Source organism: Dendrobates tinctorius, unplaced genomic scaffold (genome assembly GCF_039654945.1).
Source record: "Dendrobates tinctorius isolate UK_male_01 unplaced genomic scaffold, ASM3965494v1 ptg000036l, whole genome shotgun sequence".
NCBI classification, from domain to species: Eukaryota; Metazoa; Chordata; class Amphibia; order Anura; family Dendrobatidae; genus Dendrobates; species Dendrobates tinctorius.
The window spans coordinates 6,754,330-6,767,722 of NW_027361704.1; the positions used below are offsets into that span (position 1 = coordinate 6,754,330).

General features: G+C 45.2%; 1 protein-coding gene across 3 annotated transcripts in view; it reads right to left on the reverse strand.

The window, feature by feature from the left end:
- Positions 1 to 13,393, reverse strand: part of SLC4A9 (solute carrier family 4 member 9) — a 983,109-nt gene that overhangs the window by 40,097 nt on the left and 929,619 nt on the right. For all 3 annotated transcript variants that reach the window (XM_073573700.1, XM_073573698.1, XM_073573697.1), the window contains one exon: positions 8,511 to 8,579. In XM_073573700.1, the coding sequence (XP_073429801.1) occupies positions 8,511 to 8,579 (69 nt within the window). The remainder of the gene's footprint in view (positions 1 to 8,510; positions 8,580 to 13,393) is intronic.

The window sequence follows — 13,393 nt, forward strand, 5'->3', positions numbered from 1 at the left end:
ATAGGTAGACCTCAACTATGGGAGACAAACTGAGAAAAAAAAATCCAGAAAATCACATTGTCTGTTTTTTTTTCATTTTATTTGCATATTATGGTGGAAAATAAGTATTTGGTCAGAAACAAAATTTCATCTCAATACTTTGTGATATATCCTTTGTTGGCAATGACAGAGGTCAAACGTTTTCTGTAAGTCTTCACAAGGTTGCCACACACTGTTGTTGGTATGTTGGCCCATTCCTCCATGCAGATCTCCTCTAGAGCAGTGATGTTTTTGGCTTTTCGCTTGGCAACACGGACTTTCAACTCCCTCCAAAGGTTTTCTATAGGGTTGAGATCTGGAGACTGGCTAGGCCACTCCAGGACCTTGAAATGCTTCTTACGAAGCCACTCCTTCGTTGCCCTGGTGGTGTGCTTTGGATCATTGTCATGTTGAAAGACCCAGCCACGTTTCATCATCAATGCCCTTGCTGATGGAAGGAGGTTTGCACTCAAAATCTCACGATACATGGCCCCATTCATTCTTTCATGTACCCGGATCAGTCGTCCTGGCCCCTTTGCAGAGAAACAGCCCCAAAGCATGATGTTTCCACCACCATGCTTTACAGTAGGTATGGTGTTTGATGGATGCAACTCAGTATTCTTTTTCCTCCAAACACGACAAGTTGTGTTTCTACCAAACAGTTCCAGTTTGGTTTCATCAGACCATAGGACATTCTCCCAAAACTCCTCTGGATCATCAAAATGCTCTCTAGCAAACTTCAGACGGGCCCGGACATGTACAGGCTTAAGCAGTGGGACACGTCTGGCACTGCAGGATCTGAGTCCATGGTGGCGTAGTGTGTTACTTATGGTAGGCCTTGTTACATTGGTCCCAGCTCTCTGCAGTTCATTCACTAGGTCCCCCCGCGTGGTTCTGGGATTTTTGCTCACCGTTCTTGTGATCATTCTGACCCCACGGGGTGGGATTTTGCGTGGAGCACCAGATCGAGGGAGATTATCAGTGGTCTTGTATGTCTTCCATTTTCTAATTATTGCTCCCACAGTTGATTTCTTCACTCCAAGCTGGTTGGCTATTGCAGATTCAGTCTTCCCAGCCTGGTGCAGGGCTACAATTTTGTTTCTGGTGTCCTTTGACAGCTCTTTGGTCTTCACCATAGTGGAGTTTGGAGTCAGACTGTTTGAGGGTGTGCACAGGTGTCTTTTTATACTGATAACAAGTTTAAACAGGTGCCATTACTACAGGTAATGAGTGGAGGAAAGAGGAGACTCTTAAAGAAGAAGTTACAGGTCTGTGAGAGCCAGAAATCTTGATTGCTTGTTTATCGGTCGTCCATGACAGCACCACCTGAGAGAGGGGATCTGCCCTTCAGGAACAGGAAACCTACAGATACAAAAGGGCGGCACCTCTCCCACGCATCAGTTGGTTTCCTGTTCCTATAGGACGGGACTTCCTACAGATGGTCCATCATGGAGTCGTCGAGGGATTCCCAGGCCGGCTGACCGACCCAGGTAGCGGGGGGGTCTCCTACCTCGGTCAAGCTCGGGTCCCTGGATGCGCCACGGTGGGGCCGGGTAGGTCACCACGACAGTGGTTGGAGCAGGCGGAGCAGAGGGTCCGGTGGACAGCCGTCTCCATAGGGCCGGCACGAGGTATGTATGACCCCTGGAACCCCTCCTGTTGCATCCACCCGGTCTCCGCTTGCTCCTCTCTCTCTCTCTCTGGGGGCTGGCGGTCGCGCCTGTGCGGCGGGCGCAGGTCGGCGCATGTGGGGGCGGCAGGCATTCCGGAGCCGGGGGCGCCGTGCCGGCTCCTTTCCGCGCGCTCCCGCGGTCTTGATCGCGCTGTGGAAGTGACGCAGCGGAAGGGGCGGGGCCGGGAACGCCGAAACCGGAAGTCGGATGCCGGCCGGCTTTCCGGGTTGCGCCGCCGGTGCTCGGCGGTCTGGGGCGGCGCGCGGTACCCGGGGGGGAGGGACGGAGCATGTGGTGGGGAGTCGCGGGGGGGGAGGACCCGGGGGGGAGGTGCCGCGCCAGAGCCCTGCTGACCCGGACACTGTGGGAGGCATTAAAAGACAGGAGGTGACGCTGCTGGGGTGCTTCTGAAGGCCCAGCAATGGATTCGACAGAAGCCCCCACAGAGCAGCAGGACGAGGCGCAGGAGCGCCCAGAGAAACAGGCCACTGTGAATTCACAGGCGAGTGGCCAGCAGAAGAAGAAATGGACGGGCGAACAGAGCCACAGAAGTTCCTCCAGGCTAAAGGACCCTCCTGCCTCCCTCCGTGACCCGGTACCTGCCTCATCTGCATGGGTAAGAGATCTCCGTGAATGTACCCTGATGCAGTGTTTTATTTTTGTTCTTTCGCAGGCAAGGAAAGCTACGGGGAAGCAGAAGCACAGGGAATGTGCCCTCTGTAATTGCCCTTTGCCAGACGGCCACCCTAAAAAGTTGTCAGCCATGCGTGCGACAAACGGTAGGGGTTGGATAGGGGTACCCTAGGGGTAGATTGACAGGCCCTTACACTCTTCCCCGTCCATACAGGTGGCGGAAGAAACACCGGACTTCACCACAAGCCTGAGGGAGATAATCAGGACAGAAATGAAGGCCCTATCTAAAAAAGACTCCTCTAAGGGAAGAGATGTTAACCTCTCTGGTTCAGAGTCCTCGGCCGCACCTGGAATCGATATCTCCTCAGATTCCCCGGCCTCCACTTCATCATCTTCAGAGGAAGACTCGAGCCGTTTCTGCTTTCCCTTAGACCAGATGGATAAGTTAGTTAAAGCAGTAAGGTCCACTATGGGGGTAGCAGACACAAAACCGGAACTTTCAGCACAGGATGTGATGTTCGGAGGCCTAGATCCCAGAAAGCGCAGATCCTTCCCGTTGAATGATAAAGTCCAGAACCTAATAAATAGAGAATGGAAAAAGCCTGAAAAAAGAGGTTCTTTGCCACCTGCCTTCAAACGAAGGTACCCGTTTGATGACCCAGTGGTAACCAAATGGGACAAGGCCCCTAAGCTGGACGCGGCAGTGGCCAAAGCCTCCAAAAAGTCCTCCATACCTTTCGATGATATGGCCTCCTTAAAAGACCCGCTAGATAAAAAAGCGGATTCTTTTCTGAAAGGAACATGGGAGATGTCAGCGGGTGCATTGAGACCAGCGGTAGCGGCCACATGTACGGCCAGATCCTTGATGGTCTGGCTGGATCAGCTGGATTCCCAATTGAAGGATGGAACCTCAAGAGCATACATTCGAAAAGCCTTACCAGTTATCCAAAGTGCTGCTGCTTTTCTGGCTGATGCGTCAGCAGATTCTGCGAGGATGGCGGCTAGGACCGCAGGTTTATCCAACGCAGCTCGAAGGGCTCTCTGGTTAAAATGCTGGCCAGGAGACATCCAGGCCAGATCTCGACTCTGTTCCATTCCTTGTGAGGGCGAATACCTGTTTGGGCCCGTCCTGGATGAACTTTTAGAGAAGGCCGGGGACGATAAAAAGAAGTTCCCCAGTCTGCCGAACCCCTCTTTTAGACGCCCCTTTACTAGGAAAGGATATTTCCGTAGGAGGCCGTCCAGGGATCAGGGCAGATGGGACGACAAAAGAAGGAGAGGTACTGGATTCATGTTCGGAGGAGGGGGGCGCCAGGAAGGTCCAGCACGGGACACTAAAAAGCCGCCCCAATGACTAGTTGCTCCGGTAGGGGGGAGACTAGCTGCCTTCTACCCGGCCTGGGCATTAATCTCTAATAGCAACTGGATACTGGGGGTGGTAACTGCGGGCCTACGACTAGAATTCTCCCGGGTTCCCCAAGATCGTTTTAAGGTCACTCCTCTTAGGTCATCCTCATCAGAACAGTCTGCCCTGGAAGCTGAAGTTCGGGATCTTTGCCATAAAAAAGGTCCTAACTAAAGTTCCAGAGGAAGAAAGGGGGAAAGGTTTCTACTCCCCTTTGTTCCTGGTCCGCAAGCCAGACAGTTCCTTTAGGACCATAATAAATCTTAAATCCCTCAATGAATTCCTGGTCACACGTCCATTTAAGATGGAAACAATTAATTCAACAATAAAATTACTGTTTCAAAACTGCTTCATGGTGGTGTTAGATTTGAAAGATGCTTACTACCATATACCCATTCATGCAGATCATCAGAGTTTTCTCAGAGTGGCAGTGCAGTTAGATGGGTCAGTTCAACATTTCCAGTATGCGGCCCTCCCCTTTGGGGTAGCAGTCGCTCCCCGTGTGTTTACGAAAGTAGTAGCGGAAGTTATGGCCCATCTACGTGAATCAGACATTTTAGTAATTCCCTACTTAGATGACTTCTTGATTGTAGGGAAAACGGCTAACCATTGTTTGCAACAGCTACAAAGGGCAAGGTCTGCCCTAGAACGGTTAGGATGGCTGCTTAACATTAAAAATCTCGGTTACAGCCGATGAGAATCCAACAATTCTTGGGCCTCATCCTAGATTCCGTAAAACAGGAATGCCGTCTGCCCCCGGAGAAGCTGGTTCGCCTACACTATCAGGTCCTGAACGCTTCCAATAACCCGACCATGTCCCTCAGGAAAGCCATGTCCCTTCTAGGTTCACTTTCCTCCTGTATCCCGGCGGTCCAGTGGGCCCAGTTTCATTCAAGAACTCTACAGGGCGAGGTCTTAAGGCATCAAAAAATCCTTGGGGGTTACTTAGAGGGCCAGCTAACCTTGTCCCGAAACACAAGGGAGTCCCTGGAATGGTGGCTAGATGAGAATAATTTATCCAGAGGGGTTCCCTGGGAATATGACATATCCCGCATAATCATCACGGATGCTAGCCCTTCCGGTTGGGGGGCTCATATGGGGGAAATTCTGGTCCAGGGCCTATGGGAGCATCATCAGATAGAGATGTCATCCAACTTGAAAGAATTGACAGCAGTAGAGCTGGCGGCTAAAGAACTGCTTGTGTATCTACAGGGCCATCATGTGCGAGTGTTTTCCGACAATCTGGTCACCGTAGCGTATATCAACCACCAAGGCGGGACCCGTTCCAAATCCCTGATGAATGTAGCAGAACGGCTGTTCCAGCTAGCAGAGCAGCATTTCCTATCATTAACAGCTCTACATATAAAGGGGAAAGAGAACACCATGGCAGATTTCCTGAGCCGCAATCTTTTAAGGCAAGGAGAATGGTCCCTAAAAAACTCTATCTTCGACCTGATTGTACAGAAGTGGGGACTGCCAGAGATAGATCTCTTCGCCACCAAAGAAAACAGGAAAGTAAGGCAATTTTGCTCACTAAATCCCAGAGAAGACCCCCTGGCGGTAGACTCCTTGCTGATAAAGTGGGATTTCGGGCTATCCTATGCCTTCCCTCCCCTATCGCTATTACCTCTAGTGGTGAGGAAAATCAGGAGAGACAGAGCGAAAGTTATAGTGATCGCTCCGTTTTGGCCCAGGAGGGCTTGGTTCTCATGCCTCAGGACCATGTCAGTGTCCGATCCTTGGGTCCTGCCGGAGATCCCGGATCTCCTATCCCAGGGCCCAGTCTTTCATCCTCAGGTGGCTGGCCTACATCTGACGGCGTGGAGTTTGAACGGACACTGCTGAAAGATAAAGGCTTCTCCCCAGACCTGGTTGACACTCTACTTAAAAGTAGAAAGATCACTACTACCAAGATCTATGTCAGAATTTGGAAGAGATTCCTAAAGCACTCTAGAGTAGTCGCTGGGGGTTCGGCTCCTATAAATCAAATCTTAGAATTTCTTCAGAAAGGTCTAGAAATGGGGCTCTCCACTAGTACCCTCAAAGTACAAGCTTCAGCCTTGGGGGCCCTCTTTAGCTGCAACATCGCGGGTAATTACTGGGTCAGTAGATTCATCAAGGCAGCAGGTAGATCCAGGCCAGTGGTGAAGGATAGATTCATGCCATGGGACTTGAACCTAGTCCTCACAGCCATGACAGAAGCTCCATTCGAACCCATCTCATCAGCCTCTATAAAAAACCTGTCCCTCAAGGTAGCCTTCCTGGTAGCTCTAACCTCAGCTCGTAGAGTAAGCGACATCCAGGCATTATCTAGGCGTCCTCCTTATTTACAGTTTAAGGACGATAGGGTAATACTCAGACCTGACCCGGCGTACTTACCGAAGGTAGTTTCTAGCTTTCATAGAACACAGGAAATAGTCCTTCCATCCTTCCTCCCTAATCCAGCTAATGAGAAGGAAGAGAAATTACACACCTTAGATGTTAGAGAATGCCTTAAAGAATATCTGGCGGTTACTGACCCCTGGAAAAAGGAAAATGCCCTATTTATCTCCCATCAAGGTCCCAGGAAAGGCTGTAGAGTGTAAAAAAATACACTAGCTAGGTGGATTAGAGAGGCTATTTCAATTGCATACACCTCAAAGGGCAGACCGGCACCTGCAAAACTGAGGGCGCATTCCGCCAGAGCCATGGCGTCCTCGTGGGCCGAGAGATCAGAAGTCTCCATTGACCAGATATGTAAGGCGGCTACTTGGTCCTCTCCGAGCACCTTTTATAATCATTATAGGCTAGACTTGGGTGCTTCCACAGACCTCTCTTTTGGTATAAGGGTACTGCAGGCTGTAGTCCCTCCCTAAATAGTTATTACTCTCTGTAATTCTCTCAGGTGGTGCTGTCATGGACGACCGATAAAGTCTTAGTTACTCACCGGTTAACGGTGTTTTTCGGAGTCCATGACAGCACCCGTATATTCCCTCCCTTTTTGTAGTTTAATTTTGGATATGCACTTCTTTCTCTTATATGTACACTAGTAAGGAATAGTTGTATAAAAAACACTGTGTATAAATTTTGCTATTAACCATTGTGGTCCTCTTGTGCTCTGTAATCCAACTGATGCGTGGGAGAGGTGCCGCCCTTTTGTATCTGTAGGTTTCCTGTTCCTGAAGGGCGGATCCCCTCTCCCAGGTGGTGCTGTCATGGACTCCGAAAAACACCGTTAACCGGTGAGTAACTAAGACTTTCTGACCAAATACTTATTTTCCACCATAATATGCAAATAAAATGAAAAAAAAACAGACAATGTGATTTTCTGGATTTTTTTTTCTCAGTTTGTCTCCCATAGTTGAGGTCTACCTATGATGTAAATTACAGACGCCTCTCATCTTTTTAAGTGGTGGAACTTGCACTATTGCTGACTGACTAAATACTTTTTTGCCCCACTGTATATGGCAAACTAGGATTAGACAACATACCCTTCCCAGGTTATTCATTTGTGGTTATTTATAACTGCACAAAATCATGGCATGATCACACCAGCTCAGTCGCAAACATTTGCCCAGCTTGCAGAGGAAATAGAGGGTAGTAGGCGCTATGATGCTGAGACGTATGGGAGAGCACAAGGGGAGTGCGCACTGATGTAGGGAGAAGAGGAGGGAGCTTCATTGCCAGTCAGGAAGTACATTCTTGGGGGGAGCGCATTGCGACGGGCATGCTGTAAACAGCTTTGTAGGAATCAGGGAGCGTACCGGACTGGAAACGCAGGATTTGTAGTATTAGCATGTGCAGTCTACAGGTGGGCCTACTCTAGTAGACATATGGTATTTTCTTGGGAACCACATATAGTGACACTGTGGGACAGATTTCCTCGCAGGCTGAGTTTGACTTTTATGCTCTAAAGACTATGAATACCTTTGCATTCTTTTTTTTATTGCTATTTTGCCTTCTAAATGCAAAATGAAGCAAATCTCTAGATAGTTTATGTAAAAAATATGATTCATTTCATGCTGTTGTACAGTTTTTGTAATGCTTTCATGTAGCAAGCTGACTGCTGAATCTGACAAAGATCCAAGAGCACACTGCTCCCAGCTCTCTGCTCTGCCCGTCCCTTCTCTCAGTGTTACATAAGGTGGTACAGTATAATGAAGAGGAGGTTGTAAGTTGCAAATCTGAATGGAGAGGGAATGAAGCATCCAGGTCATCAGAGATGTCAAAAACATACTTAATCAAATGTCAATAAATAATACTAGCTATGAACCCGTTCTACGCCCATATTGGTATATGGTCTCTTATCCTGCTATGTGCTGCCACCCTCCTATCCTGGTACGCATGGCACCCCTCATTCCTATCCTGGTATGCAAGGCACCCTCACCCCCCCCCATTCCTGGTATGCATGTTACCCCTCATCCACCAATCCTGGTATGCATGGTACCTCTCATCCCCCAATCCTGGTATGCATGGTCCCCTCACCCCCTATCCTGGTATGCATGGCCCCCTCACCCCCAATCCTGGTATGCATGGTCCTCTCACCCCCCAATCCTGGTATGCATGGCCCCCTCACCTCCAATCCTGGTATGCATGGTCCTCTCACCCCCCAATCCTGGTATGGATGGCCCCCTCACCCCCTATCCTGGTATGCATGGCCCCCTCACCCCCTATCCTGGTATGCATGGCCCTCTCACCCCCCAATCCTGGTATGCATTATATTATAGATATCTATTTGGCAAGATAAAGAAGTACTGATAACAGTCTACACCTTATACATCTCTTGACATGAATTTACTTACTTGAATACTTCTTAAAGCTGCCACACCCATTTGAAGAAAGATTCCATATAATACAGGCATTGGTATATACTAAAAGAATAGGAGGAAGTTGTTATCATCAGCTATAGGATAGACATATAACACAATTTAAATTTAAGAAAATTCCAATGTAAAAAGCAGGAGTAGTATCAAGCCAAACATTTGGTTTGTATGTGAAATACTTCAATGTGGGTATCACCAAGCCAAATTTTTTCGATTTGGTGAGGGCCACCACCAAAGACCCATTATGAATGCAGCTGCACCCAAATGTTTACATTGGAAACACATATTGGTTTCTATGTTCATCACTCAACAACCAAAAAGTTGTTTTTTTCTGCAGGAGAATCAAATTGCTGTATCATATTTTTCTAAGAGGTGCACATCTTGTTTGAGATCTTACAGTTATACCACTTATACAGTTTTTTTCTTTTTCTTTTTTTTTCCACCACCATAGGCTTGTTTAAAAATTGTGCCAGTATTGACAAAAAATAGTGATTCAGCATAGCATTGTGGCTCCTGTTATGAAAGGAAGTAACCATGAAGAAGCAAGCGTTCCCATAAAAAGTGATGAAACCATTATTTCATATAATCATTTTATGTACCGTATGCCAATGATCTTGAAAATTAATGTATCCTATATAGCATATGAAGCTGATGTACATATAATACAATACATTATTAGCCGAGTTTCACAATTGTATGCCTGGTATTTGTATTGGATGGTTTAAGTTAAAAATGTAAGTAAACAAGTGGCACACACCAATCTGCATCTTCCTAAATTTGGATGTACACGTTTATCATATATAATAATCTAATCAAAGTCTGAATATGTTTTTTTTATGCCCTCCATATGCCTCCTTCACTTGTCCGTTTTTTTTGTGCCCGTATGCGATCCATTTTTTAAGGACCACAAATATGGACATATGCACACCCATTTACTGTATTCAATGCATCTATGTGAAAAACCCGCAGACATTTCAGGTTTATTTGTGCAGCATGCACAAAATGAGTGCCACACACTGATGATACATGAATGCCTTTCGTGTGTCATCAGTGTGAAACGTACCAGCATCTGGGAAGAAGCGGTACAGTTTGCTCTGTTTCCAGGAGGCGGTCGCTGAAGACAGATAACATCATTATCGCTTGTCTCCCTAAGATCAGTGCCATCAGGCGACAATGACAGGAGTTGTATTCAGCACCCCCGAAGTAAATCATGTGTAAAATAAAGAATTAACCCCTTAACCCCCAAGGATGGTTTGCACATTAATGACCGGCCAATTTTTACAATTCTGACCACTGTCCCTTTATGAGGTCATAACTCTGGAACGCTTCCATGGATCCTGGTGATTCTGACAAAGTTTTCTCGTGACACATTGTACTTCATGTTAGTGGTAAAATTTCTTTGATATAACTTGCTTTCATTTGTGAAAAAAAAACGGAAATTTGGCAAACATTTTGAAAATTTCACAATTTTTCAACTTTGAATTTATATGCCCTTAAATCACAGAGATATGGCACACAAAATACTTAACCCCTTAACCCCCAAGGGTAGTTTGCACGTTAATGACCGGGCCAATTTTTACAACTCTGACCACTGTCCCTTTATGAGGTAACAACTCTGAAACGCTTCAATGGATCCTGGTGATTCTGACACTGTTTTCTCATGACATATGACACTGTTTTCTCATGAGTGGTAAAATTTTATTCATATAGCTTGTGAAAAAAATGTAAATTTGGCAAAAATTTAGAAAATTTTGCGATTTTCCAACTTTGAATTTTCATGCCCTTAACCCTTTAATGACAGCCAATACGTCTTTTTACTGACCTGAGATATGAGAATATTATCCCCACACAGGTGACAATCCACCAGCTGTCGGCTGTCCACTATAGCTGACAACTTGCTGTATCACAAACTATCAGTGTTGGCACCGTCCATATCTGTTTAACCCCTTAGTTGCTGCTATCAAAAGTGACTACATCGGAAAAATGGTTAAAAGATTGTGGGGGCTTCCGCTTTAATTTAGTTGACACACCGAGATTATGATTGTGTGGTCCAGATGTTTGCCATAGCAGTTCATGGCCAAATAGCGGCCTTAGAGTCTCCAGGCTATAGCGGTCAGTTCAGAAGATAGCGACATTTAGGTGGTAAACAAACATTTTTTCATTTCTGATATACCACTTTGCATTAATTCCTGAAAATCACCTGAAGGGTTAATAAACTATATGACAGAAGTTTTCAATATGTCAGGGGGTACTGTTTTTAAAATGGTATCACTTTTTGGGATTTTCCAATATATAGCACCCCCAAAGTCACTTCATACTTGGATAGGTCCCTCAAAAAATAAACTGTGTAACTTTCCTTGAAAAAATGAACAATTACTGCTACATTTTTAAACCTCCTAAAAGCCTAACAAAATAAATTAGTGCTTTAAAAATGGTGCTGATGTAAGGCAGACATGTGGGAAATGTTATTTATTAATGTTTTTCTGTGGTATGACTATCTGGATTAAACGGATAAACGGATAATCATTCAAAGTTTGAAAATTGCAATTTTTTACATTTTTGTCAAGTTTCTGATATTTTTTATAACAGAACATATCAACCCAAATTTACCATTATCATAAATTATAATGTGCCACAGTCTCAATCAATGTGATTTGTTGAAGCGTTCCAGAGTTATCACCACATAAAGTGATATTGGTCAGAATTTTAAAAATTGGTTCCGTCACTAAGGGGTTAAATCACTGAGATATGGCACACAAAATACTTAATAAATAACATTTCCCACATGTCTACTTTACATCAGCACAATTTTGGAACCAAATTTCTTTTTGTTAGGAAGGGTTAAAAGTTGACCAGCGATTTCTCATTTTTACAACTCCATTTTATTTTTAGGGACCACATCACATTTGAAGTCACTTTGAGGGGTCTATATGACAGAAAATACACAAAAGTGACACCACTCTAAAAACTGCACCCCTCAAGGTACTCAAAACCACATTCAAGAAGTTTATTAACCCTTCAGGTGCTTCACAGGAATTTTTTTGAATGTTTAAGAAAAAATTAACATTTAACTTTTTTCACAAAAAAATTAATTCAGGTCCAATTTTGTTTATTTTCCCAAGGGTAACAGGAGAAACTGGGCCAGAAAAGCTGTTGTGCAATTTGTCCTGAGTATGCTGATACCCCATATGTGGGGGGAACCACTGTTTCGGCACATGGCAGAGCACAGACTTTTTCAACGCAAAATTGGCTGAAATTGAGATTGGACGCCATGTAGCGTTTGGAGAGCCCCTGATGTGCCTAGACAGTGAAAACCCCCACAAATGACACCATTTTGGAAACTAGACCCCCAAAGGAACTTATCTAGATGTGTGGTGAGAACTTTCAACCCCCCAAGGGCTTCACAGAAGTTTATAACGTACAGCCGTAAAATTAAAAAAATCATATTTTTTTCACAAAAATGATCTTTTCACCCCAATTCTTATTTTCCCAAAGGGTAACAAAACCCCAAAAGTTATTGTGCAATTTGTCCTGAGTATGCTGATACCCCTTATGTGGGGGTAAACCACTGTTTTGGTGCATGGCAGAGCTCGGAAGGGAAGGAGCACCGTTTGACTTTTTCAATGCAAATTGGTTGGAATTGAGACTGGACGCCATTTCATGTTTGGAGAGCCCCTTATGTGCCTGAACAGTGGAAACCCCCAACAAGTGACCCCATTTTGGAAACTAGTCCCCCTAGGAACTTGTCTAGATGTGTGGTGAGAACTTTCAACCCCCAAGTGTTTCACTAATATTTATAATGCCCGAGTGTGAAAATAAAAAAAAAAAATCACATTTTTTCCACAAACATGATCATTTAGTCCCCGATATTTTATTTTCCCAAGGGTATCAGGGGAAATTGGACCTCAAAGGTTGTTGTCCATTTTGTCCTGAGTAAATTGATATCCAATATGTGAGAGAAAACTACTGTATGGGCACATGTCAGGACTTGGAAGGGAAGTAGTGACATTTTGGATTGCAGACTTTGATAAATGGTCTGCCGGCATCATGTTGCATTTGGAGACCCCCTGATGTGCCTAAACAGTGGAAACTTCCACAAGTGACCCCATTTTGGAAACTAGACCCCCAAGAAACTTTGAACCCCCAAGTTCTTCACAGAAGTTTATAACATAGAGTCGTAAAAACAAAAAAATATTTTTTTCCACAAAAATGATATTTTTGCCTCCAATTTTTTTATTTTGCCAAGGGTAACATAACGCATTGGACCCCAAAAGTTATTGTGCAATTTGTTCTGATTATGCTGATACCCAATATGTGGGGGTAAACCACTGTTTGTGTGCATGGCAGGGCTCGGAAGGGAAGGAGCACGTTTGACTTTTTCAATGCAGTATTGGCTTTAATTGAGATCAGATGCCATGTCGCGTTTGGAGAGCCCATGATGTGCCTAAACAGTGGAAACCCCCCAATTGTAACTCCAACCCTAACCCCAACACACCCCTAACCCTAATCCCAACCCTAACTATAACCCTAACCACAAACCTAACCCTAACACACCCCTAACCCTAATCTCAACCCTAACCCTAATCCTAACTTTAGCCCCAACCCTAACCCTAAAATTTAGCCCCTACCCTAACCCTAGCCCCAAACCTAGCCCTAACTTTAGCCCATACCCTAACCCCAACTTAAGCCCCAACCCTAACTTTAGGTCCAACCCTAACTTTAGCCCCAACTCTAACCCTAACTTTAGCCAAAATCCTAACTTTAGCCAAAACCCTAGCCCTAACGGGAAAATGGAAATAAATACATTTTGCTATTTTATTATTTTTCCCTAATTAACCCCTTAACCCCCAAGGGTGGTTTGC